The 17,333-nt window shown below is 49.7% G+C and overlaps 1 protein-coding gene across 6 annotated transcripts in view; it reads right to left on the bottom strand.

The window, feature by feature from the left end:
• The window catches only part of ncoa2 (nuclear receptor coactivator 2), an 80,763-nt gene that overhangs the window by 10,696 nt on the left and 52,734 nt on the right, over positions 1–17,333 (bottom strand). For all 6 annotated transcript variants that reach the window (XM_036518037.1, XM_036518020.1, XM_036518043.1 and 3 more), the window contains exons 5-13: positions 16,968–17,071; positions 14,395–14,572; positions 13,747–13,932; positions 12,005–12,106; positions 11,243–11,383; positions 10,641–10,788; positions 8,134–9,418; positions 2,022–2,223; positions 869–1,069 (exon numbers count right to left, since the gene is read on the bottom strand). In XM_036518037.1, the coding sequence (XP_036373930.1) occupies positions 869–1,069; positions 2,022–2,223; positions 8,134–9,418; positions 10,641–10,788; positions 11,243–11,383; positions 12,005–12,106; positions 13,747–13,932; positions 14,395–14,572; positions 16,968–17,071 (2,547 nt within the window). The remainder of the gene's footprint in view (positions 1–868; positions 1,070–2,021; positions 2,224–8,133; positions 9,419–10,640; positions 10,789–11,242; positions 11,384–12,004; positions 12,107–13,746; positions 13,933–14,394; positions 14,573–16,967; positions 17,072–17,333) is intronic.

Genomic DNA, 17,333 nt, shown 5'->3' with positions numbered 1-17,333 from the left:
TACCTACGGAGCGCTGCTCAGAAGCTTCTGATTAACACAGCTCGCTGCTACAAGTCATCGCGTACAAATGCTTCAATCGTCTAATCATGGCTCTGTACCGCTGCTTAGTCTCACGTTTGTTTGTTTCTGTGTTCCTGTGTTCCGTTGATGCTTGGTAGCTGAGGAGGGTGTTAAAGAGCTGCCGAGCACAGGAAGCGAAATTACTCAGAGGAACTTTCCAGCGATCGTTCCTGTCAGAAGAAGGCCCACCAGGGGAAACCCTTCAGTCTTCCACTTTCTTACCACGCCCCGCGCCATGGAACAAGCCTCTGCCACCCTATGATTACACAGAAATACTAAGAGGAAGTGCATCGCCTTGGTTATTTATGTCCTTTTAAATTAGCCTCGCTGATCATGGATTGATCTGCATCCCGAGGTATTTATCAACAATCAATACCACGGATGGTGACCAACTCCGAGAGTGGCTACAAGTGACCCTGGCCCTTTTTCTCTTCATACACACTCTATTGACATACTTTGTCAGCCATCAAAGAACAAACCGAAAATCACATTCATCTATATTTAATTTCTCACTTGGCTGCTCCCTTATTATTGCTGTGTAGCTGCTGGCGGAGTTCTAATTGCACACGGTCGAGGAGGAAGGACCTTTTTTTTCCGGCCGGATGAAACACACCGCAGTGGGATCCATTTTCAGCTTGTGTTATTTCCAACTCGCCAAAGTGACACACAGATGACATAAAGCAAAAGAAATGTGGTATGAGTGCACGGGGACGCAGGCCAAGGCACTGGCAGCGCGCGCTGTGACGACTTCCCTGCGATGACGACACGTGACACATGGCTTTGTGATGCGTCCGACGCACTGACTCACCTGCGTTGACGAGGCCAGACTGGTTGGCCATCATGGCGTGATTTCCCATCATGCCCTGCTGCTGCATGACGGAGTAGGGGCTGTTGTTCCTCATGGGAGGGAAGGGTCCGGCGGAGGCCTGGGACGACATGTTCATGTCCAGGGACACGCTGCGGACCGGCGGCCCTCTGCCCGGCTGGCCCGGCCTGGGACCGCTGAAGTCTAGGGACGCAGTGGGGACAGCGCTCATTCACACAGCATTACACGCACAGCAATCACTGACACAGCATTATACGTCCAGCATTACCTAGCAGCACTACATACAATGCTCACTAAGATCTTTACATACACACTATTCACCAAAAGATTTACACAGATTGTTCACACCGCTGTTGTTACACACAACTTTCACTACTATTGTGGCACTTTTGACATTCACACACCTTTACAAAACACCTGTGCCATCACCTTTACGCACGACAATTAATGAAATCTATATATGTAGAACCTTCACTAGCACCTTCACACATACCACACTTTTATACACACTATACACATTATACATTATACACAACACGTACTAGAAATATGATTCATCCAGTCTTAAACACCTTAAACATTACACTTATACACACAACATTCATTAACATCTTTCATTCTTCTATTGCCCACAACAAGTTAAATGCAACTCACCATCCAACCACGTGCACACACACAGACTCAGATTCTGAACAACACGGTGACTGTGTACAGCAGACCATTTCAGCTTTAAACTGCAGTGTCTAGTATGTGCGTCTGCTGTAAAATGCCCCCAAACGCAGAGGCAGAACCTTAGAGGGATTATATCATGTGGGCAGTCTAAGCCTTTATATGGCTGTCCCAGAGGATGATAATGACACTGAGCCGCGCTAAGCGCTTTGGGGAGGGACTGGAAAGTCGCCCCCTCGTCTCCTCTGACTGACAGTGCAGGTGTGTGAGAGTGACGCGCTGCTGACGGAGGTTCGGAAAAAAAACGCCGACCTCAAGTCAGTTTTGTTGACAAACAAGCAGCCCACGGCTGAGATGTGCTGATTAACGGTTTGGCTGATTCACAGGCTGCGGAGAGCAGGTCTCTCCTCTACGGGTGCTCAGGGGAAGCGTGCGTGGTGCAGGGGAAGGGGGTGGGGGGACTCACTTCCGGGGGCCATGCCGGGGAAGGCCTTCTGCGGCGGCATGCTGCTGCCGGCGGCCGCCGCGCCCTCGCCCGTCATCTGCAGGATGTCGTTGATGATGGACTGCTTGTCCACGGCGGCGGGGAGGGACATGGGCCGGGACTGAGAGAAGAGCTGCGGCTGGCTGTTCTGCAGGTCGTCCAGGATGTCGTCCAGCTCGCTGGACTGCGCACGCAGACACATAAACACATGGGCATGTATATATATATATATATATATACACACAGGCTATCGTTCACTTAATTCAGTCAATACTCAGTCAGTCACTTCCAATTTATAGGCAACTGAAGGAAACACAACCCTTTCATACAGCAGCTTCAAACATTGCTCTCTGAATACACACTGACAGAGAGGAGTGCGGTTTGAATCCCTTTGCACTGTGTTGTGAAGAGGCCTCTACATGTGGTATCTCTGATGCTGAGGAGCTCTTGCAGGGCGTGTAGTTAATACACTTGTGAGCCCGACGCAGAAATGCGCCACGTTCTCTGAAATGGAATCTTGGAAACTAGGCCAGCCTTCACACAGAGAAAAAGGAGGTTATCAGAATAATTCTCTATCGGCAGCCATCTGTACTAGTTCTGAGGTATGGGCGACCACTGAAGCCTTAGTACCAAGACCCTTTGTCTGACATTTGCCAAGTGGGCATAGTTCAGGACAAACATTTTGGTTTATGCAACACTTGCCACTTGGCCTATCTGGACTTCAGTGTACACACACAGCTATTATATACGATATCTAGAGAAACTGATTTAGCTGGTATACCTTTAAATGCTTATGTTGTACACTGCCATTTGGCATGGATTGCACATTTTAACTATACCATTTCTCAAAAAAATACACGACTGTAAAGATGCTACAAATCATGACAGCTGTAGGTGATACAATAAGTAGAGAATAATGTAAGAAGTGATTTTGTAAACATTTTCCTACACTTTTTCAACACATATAAGCTAGGACACAAAGGGGTGATCCATCCTTGAACTAGAGCAGCATATTAGCTGACATGAAAATGTTACATGTGCCTTCCCCTTGTATTGAGGCCATCTATTGAGAAGCTGTTGCAAAATCCTAGCCGAATTCAAATTGCATTTATCCCCTGATACATGCACATCTAGCACATAAACCAATAGGACAAATATACTGAAACAATATTCAGTGAGTATAAAGGAGACAAAAAATTAAATAACCTTTGGCAAAGCAATACTTCCACATCATGTGTAAACGTTTACGTAATTTCTTAGAATAAACAAGACCTGAGGGACTGAGGAAAAACACGGGAGAACCGGCTATTCTGTTAACAGCCACAAGAGGGCAGCAAACAAGACGTCTCTATTACACTGCGCAATAGTGTCTGATCACGGCACTGGGGTTTGCAAATGAACAAAAACAACATGCTGCACATTACAGTTAAAATTAACAAAGACACCAGTTCCGAGGTATTTATCTATCAGCTGGAGCTCTCATAGTTGAAAACCAATACCAGCCCAATGAACTGTAAAACAGACCTTTCAAACCAACCAGAAGTAATACGAGAATACAACACTATGACATTTTTAATCAGCAGCAACACTCAGCAGGCGTCTCTGCAGCGGTGTTAGTGATTTTTCGGCTGTGTCGGTGCTGATTTTTTAAAAAGTAAGGAAGCGCGGTTCAAAGGCAGGATATGAATAAAGGGGGGGGGGGGGGGGCACTAATGAGGTCATGGATGATGTAAGGCTCCAAAGCGCTCGCACCGTCTGTCTCCCTGCGCTCTGCCAGCGAGACCTGCTGTTGATTATTTACTACTGCTCTCTCCTATTTCAGGCCCGCGGTGTGTCACTCTTTTCCTGCGCGGTGAAAGTTGTCCAACTGAAGGGGAAATGGCAGCCGCTCGGCTGGGGCCGGATGGAGGAGCGCTCGACCCGGCCCGACCACGGAATGCGCGGAGGCCGGGAGAGAGCGAGCCAGCCTCGCCAGTGTGACGTGCCGGCGGCAGGGACCCCGCGACTGTCTTGCGAGCCCGCCAGCGAGGAAACCTCCCGAACCCCTTGAGGGGGGGGGGGGGGGGGGGGGGGGTCGTTTTAATACCTCCCGCTTCGCAAAGCACTTCAAACGCGCCTTGTGCTGCTATGTCTGCTGCTCGCTCTCGAGCTAGAGGTGCGAGGTCCGAGCGCGACTTGCAAAACGCAGAACTGAGAGGTGAGCGCGATGTCAGCCCCGCTCAGACGTCTAGGGGTTTGTTCTGCATTTCTGACCCCCTGCAGAATGACGGGAGCGCTATCTGCGACGAAACCGATATAATGTTAGTGAGCGTTCGCTCCTGCCAGCTACCGCAGGCACGCACGGAGACACGCGTGAAGCCGCCCGGGGTAGGGGCGGGGGTAAACTGGCAGGGCCGGCTCCGTTAATCGGATGCCGCTAGGGCTGGCGCACCTGTCTCTGTGGCCACGGAAAGGGTTCCCAGGAATGGGGAAAGCGCGGCCTCCTCGGAACTCCGCGGCCACTGGCGAGCGACACCCTGCCTCTGATGTGGGGAGCGCGCCCCTGCTGTCTTTAATAAAACCCCGGGACTGCTACCGCAGCCTCCCCGAGGTGAGGCCTCGGCCCGCTGTTCACCGGGGCCGCCCGCTCCGCCGCGCTTTGATTTCTCATTTAGTTCTGTTTAAGCCATCAATAATTCAGCCCTTAAAACAAAGAGCGAAGAGCTGAAAGGGAAGGCAGCAAAAGGACTTTGAACAACGCCAAACTAAAGATTTTACCACTGAGGAAAGGAGCCGTGCCATACTAGTTGAAAAGCACTTATGAAGTCATGGTTTACTTAACGGTTCACCAGTGTCCACTTTGGAAGCTGAGGAAGAAATGAGCAAATTTAGATCATTTAGAGACCATTTGCCTGGCATTAAAACCACATTAGTCAATGCCTTGTTACTTTAAACATCCAAATGCTTTAATCCGCATCCAGCAGTAAAACCCCTTTTTTAATCTTGTTTTTACAATTACAGTAAGGTATGAGGACTGAGACTCTGTACTTTGGCTCCTCTGAACCATCCCCCGACTCACAGCCTGTGTTCCTCTACCACATCCCCTTGCTATCAGCCTGTCCCCGACTACCCACAACCCCCTGCTCAAAGCCTGTCCCCCACTACTCACAACCCCCTTCCCTCAACCTGTCGTCACCCACAGCCCCCAGCTCTGACTGTAATCCTCTACCCACAACCCCATGTGCTTAACCTGTTCTCCACTACCCACAATGCCATGCTTTCAGACTGCAATCCCTGACCCACAGACCCTCCTCCTCCTCCTCTCAGCCCCTGGTCCTGCTGCTGTCCTCCCCTGTCCCCAAGCCCCTGTCCTCGTCCAGCAGCGACCCGGCAGCATGGACCGCGCGGCGGCATATGGCTCATGATTTTTATATGACTACAGAGCCAGCATGCTCCCGCTGTGTGCATCTCTTTCCTTTTAATCATCGCCTACTTTGGCTCGCCTAAAACCTGAGCAGGCATGTACAAAACCGCTTCCACAGGCTTCTTCTTCTTCCGGCACTGTTAATATTCAACATCGCCCCCTGCAGAACGTTCGGGGGGGGGGGGATTTTTTTTTTTAGGTAAATGGGAAGCACAGACAGTTGTGTAAACACCGACACTGTTCGCACCTCCAGTCACAACTGTTTTGACAGCGCTGAGTCAAAGAATGGAGAAGGCCTCAAACATGTGCCAGTGTTAAGTTGCCTGCACACTGACCCAACTTCCTTGGATAAACAAAACAAACGGCTACGTCAGACTGGTAGGTCTTGCATGTCAGCGTCTGCCTTGTCTGCAGCCATTCCTCCTAATTCATCACATCTAATCAGCATCACATAGTGCTGTCCAGGGCCATCTGAATGGTGCTCAAGAACATTTTGGCAAATGTATAGATGTATTAAACACCATACTTAAACTCACTCCCCTGCCAACTATGAGGCCCGCTACCTGGTCCAATAATGAACATGTGATGTGGCTAAATAATTTTTATAATTATATAATTATATAATTTTTTTTCCTTCTCTGAGAATAAAAATAATTGCACCCAAAAGTTGAAAACGGCGAGGTGCTGGTTTCCTGGAAATTCAAGGAAGGTTAGCTCCCAAACTGTCATAGCTGCACACAGCCGTGTAACTTTCTGGACAATTCATTTTTCCTTTTCCCCCGACAAGGAAAATAACGGCACTGCAAATGCCCTGAAGATCAAATCACAAGTAAAGGGACTGAGCTCCTGAATATGGACACAAAGACCAAGCTGTCTTGCTGACAACTTCATGAAGAAATGTTTACGCGTCAGGTTACAGAAGGGAATTTGAAGTTCCTGTGAAGTTGATGCCTATGTATGAATTTCTTCTCAAAATTTAAAAAAAAATTTAAATGATATTTTTTGGCTACTTTGAAGAATCTAAGTTTTGTTTGTCTGAGCTATTTATAACTCTATTTTTGGTCACTGCATGACTCCATTTTTGTTATTTCACAGTTTTGATGTCTTTAATATTTTTCCCAAAATGTGGAAAATGGTAAAAATAAAGAAAGGAAAGAATCCAAACTTTTGACTGGTGTTGTATATCAGTACATATGTAGGGTACAGACAATGGGTGTGTGTTGATCGGTTCTTTCTAAACCCCTGTGGAAAACAGAAACCTTCTTCATAGAAAATCAAAAGGCAATTAAGTCAATATTTGGTGGTGTCGTTTTAAGTTGCTCTTGGTTGCCCTGGCATTTTAAAATGAATCTTGCCGATACCGTTTACAACTGCACAACAACTGATAACGCCATCATTCACTGTTCTTCAATTTTTTTAGTCACTTGTAATAGGTGGACCGCCTCGCTGCCCCTGTTGTATTGGAGCGCTGCCTTTCTGTTGCTTTCATCTGAGTGTTTTATTGGTGTTGTGTGCCTTCATGAGAACGTTCACACGGTCCGTTCCAAAACCTGCCGACGTTGCCCACCGCTGGCACGCTGCGGGAGGTCCTCTCGGTGTGCAAGCATCCTTAAACATACCGCTGTACTTTTACTCGCGTATCACCTGGCAATTTCTAAGGTTACAAAGTGCACTCCTCCTGCCAAACCTGATTCGAGCTCGGTGCCAAGCCTGGAAAGCTGGCCGTGCTCTGCGTTTGCGATCAAATGCCCCAAGTGCCAGCAGGCTTTTTTCAAATGCCGCTTGTTTTTCAAATAGCTTATTTCTTAAACATTTCAGTTGCTGCGTTGAGGGAAAAATAAAAACTAGAAGGGAAAACCGACCATCTCAGGGCTGACCATGCCAGCCTACTTCCCCACTGCCACCTTGCTGAGTCCTGATTGGCCGGGAAGACTGAAGCAGTCAGTGATTTCATTAACACCTAAGCTGCAGGACGGTAACAAAAGCAATTATGAAACAAGTTGGAGGCTGCACTGGCTGCGGGAACAACGTGTTCTGGGGACTGTTTCAGACACATCATTATAAGCCTTTTTCATTACATCTCGCTGACTAGGATTCACGTATCGCAACAGCCACAGTCCTGTTGAAACACGTTCTGAATTCGAATGATCACACTCAAATTCCTGACCCCGTTGACGATCATGAAGGGAAAACTGACAGAACATAAACCTCTGTCTATCCACAGCTAGTACAGAATGCACAGATTGAACAGATCTGTGCATTCTGCATTTTGGACTTCTGATGAAAACCCACGTGGACCTTTTCATCATTTGTCTGTGCGAGTAGCTATGCACATTCAAAAGAGCAACAGACCTATTTGGAAATCATTCATGGACTTAGATGTATCATGATTTAAACTTTCAGTAATTAAACCACCAATAAGCTGTGCTCTAAATCTCCTTTCCACAATCTCAATAGGTAAGCACTAAGCAATGATTAATGGAGTCATTTATGATTCGGGATATGTGTAGCCAACTGGAATATGGCCACTTATTCTTATATGACAAAAATAATTAAACTAAGAATGAAATAACCCTGTAATTTTTTTTTCCTTCGCTGCTCATTTTATATGCTGACCAGCTACCTGAATGCTGTGCTTTTGTTTAGAACGTCGGTCCCATTACAGCTCCACTATGTTAGATTTGCGCTCACCTGCTCTGATCTGTCATAGCCGCTGTCCAGCTTCTCACTCTTCATGTTGGTCAGCTTTGAGCCGTCCATCTTGCCGTCCGCCGGCTCCATCTTAATGCCTTTGTCAGAGCCGGTGTCATCCTTGTCCAGCAGGTAGCGGAGGAGCGCGTTGTCCTTCTTCTTGGGGCTGGTGGGCTCCTGCTTGGTGGCCAGGTCCGCCACGGCGGTCATGCTGCCCGCCGCCTCCTGGCACAGGTCCTTCCCCGTGGCTTCCGCGGTCAGCTTGGCCAAGTCCACCGGGGAGGTGCTGTTCTGCAGGAGCCTGTGCAAGATCTTATGCTTCTCCTTAAGCGACGTGGCGTGGCTCCCGACTGCCCCCTGCGAGGGGCCGCCCCCAGTCCCGGACAGCGCCGGGTCCTTGCAGCCGGCGTCCCCGCCAGGGGCGGTGACAGGCGAGGACGGCTCCATCTGCTCTGACTTGGTGGTCAGCAGCTGCAGGAGCTTGGTGTGACCCTTGCTGTCGTGGAGGCGGCTCTGGGCGTCGCTGCCCTCCGTACTGCCAACACCGGTGCCCCCACCGCCACCGCCAAACTGGCCCAGGCTGTTCTCCTTCTCCTCCTTCTGGTCTTCGCCGGCCTCCTCCTGGGGCGGGTCGGGCGGGACCTGGTCCCCGAACGAGCCCAGCGGGTCCTTGAAGTCGGAGTTGTTCATCTTGGCCAGCGGGTGGGGGTTGACCGCGTTGCCCGGGGAGCCCATCTTCCTGTCGGGCGAGCCCAGAGACTGGCCCAGGGTGACGCCGTGGCACTCGCTCAGGGCCTGAAGTGCGTTGAGGGAGCTGCTGGTGTAGCTATGGCTGTTTCCTGTGCTGCCGCACATCCCCGCGGGGGAGTGCAGGCTTCCTGCCGGGGAGAACTGGGCGGGGGGCACGCGTGGGCTGCCGGCCACGCCCGGGCTGACGCGGTGCCGCGGCGAGAGCATGGAGTTGGGCTGCCCGGGGGCCAGGCCGGGGCTGCTCTGTGAGGGGCTGTTCATCTTGAGTGCATAGTTACTACCCTGAGGAGTGGCCACCTGCATGCCGGGGCCGTGGCTCATCGTCCCCTGGCACCCGAACCGGTAGCTCTGGGCCTGGCCCGCCCCCGTCGGCCCCTCCTTGGGGCCCGTTACGGCGGGGAAGTTCCCGTCCTGTCCCTGCACGCCTGCGGACATGCCGCCCTGGGTGGGAGGAGTCATCGACGGGACGGCGGTCAGCGGCTTCCCCATCCCCTGTCCGGCCATATCCTGGTTCATCCCGCCTACCACCGGCTCCCTGGGAAGAGTCACACAGGGACACCAAGCACACGCAGCTATTAGCAAACACCATTCAACTGGGCGGCAGTGTAGCATAGCGGTAAGGAGCATGACTCACAACCGAAAGGGTTGCTTGTTTGATTCCCCACTCGGGCACTGCTATTGTATCCTTGTGCAAGACACTTAACCCAGCATTACTTCACAGAATATCCAGCTGTGTAATTGGGTAAGATGTAAGAAAAATAATTCTACCCAATGTAAGTTGCTCTGGATAAGAGCCTCCGCTAAATGCCGATAATGTAATATGCAATGTTATTGGCTGGAGTGATTTTGACAAATAGGCAATTATTGTGAGATGCACTGTGGAAGCGCACTTGGAGCTGAGACTCAAGCGCACGCTGCCATTCGCCCCTTTCATAACATCAACCTGACCTTCCGGCAGGAATAAGAGTAAAGGAAGAGCAAACCTGGGAGAAAAAATAAAGATCCCAAGATCCACCAGTGTGTCCTGCTAACTACTGAAACAAAAGGGAGTGCTGTCTTACCATTAACTGTATACAGGTTTCTGCTTACAAAACCGTTTAGATGAATTAATGAATTAATGAATTAATTTACTACTACCAATGAGTGCTTGGTTTTTTTTTGCAAACTTGACTAAAGCTGGCAGTAAATCTTTAGAGTCTGAACCTGCTAACAGATATGTGTAAGCCACAGATTTAAGACAGGTAAAATAAGACCACTGTGATCTGAAAAACTAGAGTTTCTGCCATTTCTAAGGCATACTTAACAGAAGTGGAGGGTTCACCATTAGACGAAGACAACCAGAGCGCTTAGGGTCTCCCGAACAGTTCAGCGGCCAACAAGGCGAAAGCCGCGCGTAACTGCCTCGCACATACCCCCTCCGAGGATGCTCTAATAGCTGTCCGCACAGGGCCGACTCCAGGCGGCAAGGAGTAAACGAACAAAGGCGCCATTGTGTCGAATCGGCAACGAGCGTGAATATGACGATTCTTCGACGATTCCCCTCAGTGAGCCGACTCGCAGCTCTGTGTTTATCCACTTTCCGGGCTCCCCTTCCCAACAGGCCTCTCATTGTTGTCCCCCCCCCGCGTCTGGCTCCGTTTCTCTTCCCCTGGAGACGAACAGCGAACGTCTGTGTGCCGCGCCCCGCGCGCGCGAGGCTGTCGAGTGGCGCGGAGACGCGCGCTGGTGCGAGGGTACGTGCGTCCACGAGGCCGTACCTCTGGAGGATGTGCAGGGACATGTAGAGCTGAGGTTCGTTGGTGTCCGGGGAGCGCACCAGCTTGCTCTTGGTGTGCGCCGAGACGATGGTGCCGTCCGACAGCGAGAAGCGGTAGATGGGGCTGAACGCTTGTCCCTGCCTCAGAACTGGAGGGTGGCGGAAACAGGAAGAGGAAGATTTTTAAAAATGAGTACCTCAGAACACAATGCCACATCAAGAAAAACATTATGCATTCCAGTGTAGCTTTCCTGCCCTGGCTTCATATGGAGATGCCACCTTCCACTGTCTGAAAAAACATTCACATCTATGAACTGCTCCTGGAATGTTCTACTGCTCCTGCAGTAGAGTATCAGTCATCCTTAAATCCACGATGAGTGATACTGTAAAACAACTGTAAAAACAGGCAATAAAGAGGACACATTTCCACTGCATTTATCAACCTGTAACTATGCAGTTTACTGAGCAGACCGAGCTGCTGTGTGGTCACAGAAAGGGCTCGCTCCCACGGCTGTCAAAAGGCTTTCGGTTAAATGTGCAGACATCGGACTGGACCCTTCATTTGCGGACCTAGTCTTGATTAAGGAAGCCCTCGGGTCTTACCTTCCTGCTGATGCCGCTTGGCGAAGGACATTTCCCCGTCGTTCTGCAGGTGAAACCTCTGAATGCATCTCCTGACCAGGTCCTCCCAGCCGGGCTTCATGGAGGCTCGCAGCAGGCTGGTGTCCAGTGACGTGATCTTACCTAGCGACAGAAACCAGACAGGTTAAGGAGTGACGATGCGGAAGGGCCAGGCTAGCCGTTCCTACTCGCTCCCTATACAGAGTCAAACTGTTAAACTGGGTTAGGTCTCCCTGCTGCCCCCTTGAGACCTCGGAACCAGTAGAGTGTGGTGACTGTTCAAGCCCTACTTCATCGAGTGAGAGGAAGTGGCAGAAGCCTGGTAGATATGACTAAGCCTGAGATCTTACAATGAATTCTGTGAGGTTTAGTTCCATTTGAGAAGGTTTAAACCTTTGAGGGCTAACAGCACCACATGCAGAGCATTAGAGACTTTTTAACAGACAGGGATCTGTTCTGTTTAGATTCTTGTAAAAGGAGAGGCACTGAGGCAGTGCTCCAACATGTTTTTACCTCCAAGAGAGTACAAAGTGTCAAATCCTAAAGGCTTTTGCCTAGGTTATAATTTCTGCAATAAATGCATGACATTTTATAGCGTGAGGTGATTTATGTTCGGTAAGTTCCCTCCTACTACAGAAAGTCTGACCAGAAATGACGACAAGCTGAAGATTTTGGAACAATTTCACCAGTTTAACTGCCGGGAATCAGACTGAGAAAAGAGGCATGTAGGCTGCGCGCTCTTACCTTGCAGGTCCTGCCTGGTCGTGAAGCTCTCGTGGGCCGGGAGCATGGGCCTCTCTTTCATTGGGACCCTCCGTGCAACGCAGATCAAACAGGACTGGAAATCTGGGGAACGGGCAGATTCAAAGACGAGCACGCGTGACCCGAAAGGAAACAAAGCAGAAACGCTCCTTCATCCAAGCCAGCAGAGAGGCTTCCGGCGTCGTTCCCACCTGAGCCGCTGGGAAGCCAACGCTGGGAACATGATGGAATGCGACCTTTGGAATGTGTGTCATTATGCCACAGGTCCTCACTGTGCCGCTCTCTCGCCAGATGCAAGATCCGGCCCCAGACTTACAGAGGTAATCCTTCATAACTGACAGTCGACGCCTGCCAGGTTGCCCAGTGGAAGGCGGGGCAACTCCAGGTTGCCGACTCGCATGCGCCCAGCAAGGGCTTCGTGGAACGCTCCCGGAAACGTGATCGCCTCTCCCCTCGGAGGTCTCGGCCTTGCTTGCGGGCAGCGTTTTAATTTTTTTCATATTCAATCAACACATGCCTGTCAGCACCTTGAGCGGGTCCCTCGCATTAATGCTTGGCTCCCGTCCTAACTGGCTTCAAAGGTGGGAGGGGAAAACTGGAGAGTACCTGGCAAGCAGCAAGCTGGAAACGGCCAAAGGGGGACAACTTTATTCCCTTTCATTTACAGTTTTAAGCGGGTGGGTGGTTAGCGGGGGGAGCACGGTTTAGCATTGAGCTGTAATAAAATGATTTCCTCTGCGGAAGAGCGAAGCTTGGAAGACACTGAGCATTGCTAGGGGACGGAGGGAGACCGATGGGGGGGGAAACTTGGACAAGAGTAACACAAAGCATGACCTCAGGGTTTCGCCTCTCTGCCATCTCCTCACACCCATCCCTGGCTCTCAGACAGTACACTGGCCGCCGCCAAGGCTCAATTGAAAACTAACTCGATCCACTGGCAAAGTGGGCCTAAAATAAGCCGGCTGAACTCTGGGTGACATGTGTAAGGGAACGGGAAGGAGGGAAACAAAGGCAGACAGACTGAAACTTCCAGAGTCCGGTGTCGTTTTCAGGGCAGCAGCTGTGCACTGCATCTACGGTGCTATAAAGCAGAGGACTCCCAGTTGGAGTCCACCCTGCCCCCGATAACAGAAATCTTCCAGAGGTTTTTAACCATGACACAAACATGCTCACTAACATTCTTGGGTCCTGAAATACCTTATATCAATTGATTCTGAAATGGATTTACTTGCTCCACGAGAACAAAAAAGCATGAACATTTACTTGGGACACCATTAAAATGAAATGGCATGTATGTGAACCTTATTTTCTATATCTACTTTTTAAGAAACTTTTAAAAAAAACAAATTACAGTGGATCTACCCGCGTTATGGCTACGCTGATTTCTTTAGGCACTTTTTTAATTTAAACACATATAAAATTAAAATTCTAAATGATTATTAATCATTTTATTAATTTATATTTTAGCGTTAAATGAACAATTTATATTACACCTAAAAATTACTTCAGGCTTAATGTAAAATGCACAATATCATCCATATTCAGTATCAAGCACAGGTTATCACCACCTAATAATGAAGTGGAATTACATGATGAACAGCTTTTGCCTCATTTGTCCTATACCATATTAGCACCAGACTGGATTCATAACGCAATTACGGACCATGGACAGAACCGACCAGCCGGGGGAGGGCTTGCGGTGCCTTTCGGACTCGCCCTCTCACCTTCGCCTTCCTCCTTGATGGACTTTGGTTCTGACACGGCGAAGCACTGCATGGTCTCGTACTTCTGCTGGGCCTCGTGGTCGTGGGCCTCCTCGTCCAGCTCGCTGTGGGGGTTCACCAGCATGCGGCAGTTGAAGGTGTGGCTGTTCCTGCGTGTGTTCTCGCTGGACCAGGGCACCTCGTTCACTGGGGACACGGGGGAAGGACAGGGAGGGTGGGGGGAGGGTCACCGAGGTGGAAGCCGCTGACCACAGCCGCAGGGAGGCTCCCTGCGCACGTCTAAAAACCGCCCCTCCCTCCCGCTCCCCCGCTATCTGCTGCCGCTGGCATCCGAGAGAAAACTCCTTTGAAATGCCCTTGCCAGTATGGCCTCTCCCTGCAGCCCCTCTCGCCCCATCTAGTTCAACTACATCATTTCTCATTGATAAGCCTCTATATCTGGGACACAGCTCCACTAATTATTTCCACAGAGGCTTCCAGACAGATAGACAAACAACCTCGGTTTGAACTCGCCGAACACACACAATATGCTTCGGAGGAAAATCGGGTGTCGTGTTTTAGCGACGAGGGATGGACAGAGGCAGCTTCACAGTGGCGGGGGAGGGACACAGGGAGGAAAGAAGGGGGGGGGGGGGTTTGCAGGCTCACCCAGCGATTTGGGCAGCAGGTTCTTGATGAACTCGGCGTGGTCGCCCACGTGCAGGATGCTGTACACGCTGGTGTTCATCAGCTCCTCCTGGTTGTAGCGCAGGTACTGGGTCACGTTCTCTGACACGAACACAATGTTCCCCTCCATGTTCACCACGAAGAAGAACCCGTCCAAGGCCTGTGCAACCATGGGGGAGAGAAAAAGAGAAAGAGAAGAGAAGGTCATTTTTAGATTTGTACTCACAAATCACTCAAAACACTGAGGTAAGGTCACCTTCTGATACTTCGGGCGCGGTGCTTGGTTTCTGGGGTTATGGTGAAGCCCTCAATTTGGGCACCACCACCGAGATACCCTTATTCTCATTTTCCAAATAAACTGCACTTCGGTAAGTGTACTTCTCCGTTCCAATCATCCGCAACGAACTAATTAGCTGCAAAAAAAGGAAGTCTCATCGCAGCCTGTTAGCAGTCTATTAAAAAGCGCTCCGCTGAACGCCACTGCTTTGTGTGACAGCCAGGCAAACTGGAACAGCTGCGCGCCCTCGTTCCAAATGCAGATTAGAGACTACAAGAGCAGTATCTGTAAAATCTCAGGAACTTCACATTTCCTGTCTGCCTGAGTGCGACAGACCATGGCCACAAGCACGCCAGTTGATTGTGTGTGACAAGGGCAATATTTGCAAGTCTTAATTGAAAGAATACAGCCCCAAGTCAACCATTACGTGCAAGATGGTGCCAATTAGCTCATCAAATGGCAGTATTCCCTGCGGGTGTTTCAATCACAATAAAAGCCTACATATGTTTGAAGACATGGCGCTTGTGCCAAAATCACTCTCCTAGTCAGGGGCGCAAGGAAACAAGTGTGCATCAGTCACAGGGACTAGCTTCTAAATTGGCACCCAAAGCAAACAAGGTGCCACACTCTTTGCTCTGACCGGATACAGCTCTGGCTGGCTGAAATACCCGAATCCTTTACAAATCCCCTCTGCAACAAAAGCCTGAATGAAATTAATATCAGGAAAGCCATCTCTAAAAACACAGAGTGGTGTTTTGATCGAGAGTAAAGTGTTTTGCTCTGGATATCTACTGGGCAAATGAAGCACACATAACAGAGAAAACAATTATGCATGCCATGTCACCCTTTATTTAGCCCAGCTTATGTAACAGCATTAGCCAACGTGTCCTTCTTTAAGCCAAGCTAATCTTCACCATATACACTGTAACATAAATAATGTAGGCTCGACTGGATGTGGTGTACCCCTAACCCCTCTTATGCTTCCTGTGTGCCCAGAGGAGCACATACGGCACAATTTTATAAGGGATATATACACGTTTATAGCAGAGCTTTAACGTGCCTGGACCTCTCGGCCACTCGCGCTTTACGGAGAAGATCGCCGCAATCCTTCACCTCCAGACAGATCCTCTTTCACCGCTCCTACGGGTGCTACTGCTCCACCGTCAGCACACAATAGCTTTTTTCACGAGCGCCCGTGCGCCGTAAAAACTGCAAAAGCCATTTAGACAACGGAGTGGGGTGTGCGCGCGCGCGTGTGTGTGTGTGGGGGGGGGGTGACAGCGACTTGTTTGTCCACTCAGCGACTGCCGAGGCTCTACTTAAGCGGACAGTTTACGGCTGCCGGGAGTAAAGGGCAGATCAGCGCATTTCCTCGTGCCGGGCCTTTGGCGCGGGGTGCGTAATTTTTTTTTTTCTTTTTCAATTAGCTCACCAAGTGCCTTTCCGTGCAGGGCTGCAGATTGTCCCTCCGTTTCACATTTTCGAAGGGGACGAGAAAACATGCGAGACCGGGTTATATTTAGAATGTGCTGCGTATCAATGCGGTGACGTTGGACCTCAGGAGCTATAAATATTCCCTGACAAGACAGATTAGATACTGAAACAGAGGAATCAGGCAAGCAGGGGGCCTGAATGGCTTGATTCATTCTGCGGGGCTCTGGCACTCGCTTTTCCATTAGATGTCGGCACTTCATTTTCCCTCAATGAAACAACAAAAGCCACTGCAAACCACTATGATTTACAGTCACTTCATGGAGAAATAAACTATTTTGTTGTTTTATTATGCACACTCCCATAATTGGTATTTTTCCCCCTACATTTAGTTAGCTTCAGAGGAATGCTACGTGCATGGCTTGCACGTGAAATAATGCTTTCACTACATTACATTACTGTCATTTAGCAGACAGAGTGACTTACATAGGTTACAGCTCCATTTATGTTGTTTCCGTAAGTGTAGAAACTGCCTTTACTGGCAATGCGGTGTACAGGAGTGCATTTCTCTCATCAGCTATTGTCAGCTCTGTTTCCGTAGCCTTTTCTTCCCTTTGAACAGCATCCATGTGAGACCGAATATTCATGAATACACACTGTACAAACGGGGGAATGATGCACAAACACCTTCCGAAACAGGCATGTCTAAATGAGCAGCGTCTCGCACTCCGTTCACAATCACGTTCTGTTCTGTTAGCGAGGGTCCAAGCTGACCCCAGCACAGCGGGCTTCCAGGGTCGGTGCGCAGCCCCTCGAACCTGCGGAAGCGCGAAACTGCTCCACCCACCTCGAGCATCATTGGTCCAAGGGCATCTTTGTCAATAACACTTTGGCCTGTCGACGAGACGTCAGCCTTCTGCACCTCCTCTTCATTGGCTGCAGCAGCTTTTTCTGCGTGCGGGGAGAAGAGAGCCGATCAGACACATCCAACCATGTGACCCCCTGCTAGAAACAAACAGGTTGGAGGCACAACCGCTCTGCAGAGGAATTCGAGTCGAATGAATTCTGTCTCCAGTCACAAACTCTGAATGTTTAAAGAGATAACAATGACCTTAAATAAAATAAATAAATAAATAAACAACAGTTCATTATATTACAAACAGCACGCAATCCTTGAGAGTAAATAACAGCTGCACAGGCCCACATCTAACCG

Source organism: Megalops cyprinoides, chromosome 2, assembly GCF_013368585.1.
Source record: "Megalops cyprinoides isolate fMegCyp1 chromosome 2, fMegCyp1.pri, whole genome shotgun sequence".
Taxonomy (NCBI): domain Eukaryota; kingdom Metazoa; phylum Chordata; class Actinopteri; order Elopiformes; family Megalopidae; genus Megalops; species Megalops cyprinoides.
Note: the sequence above shows the minus strand (reverse complement) of the source record. Positions and strands in the feature narration are given on the sequence as shown.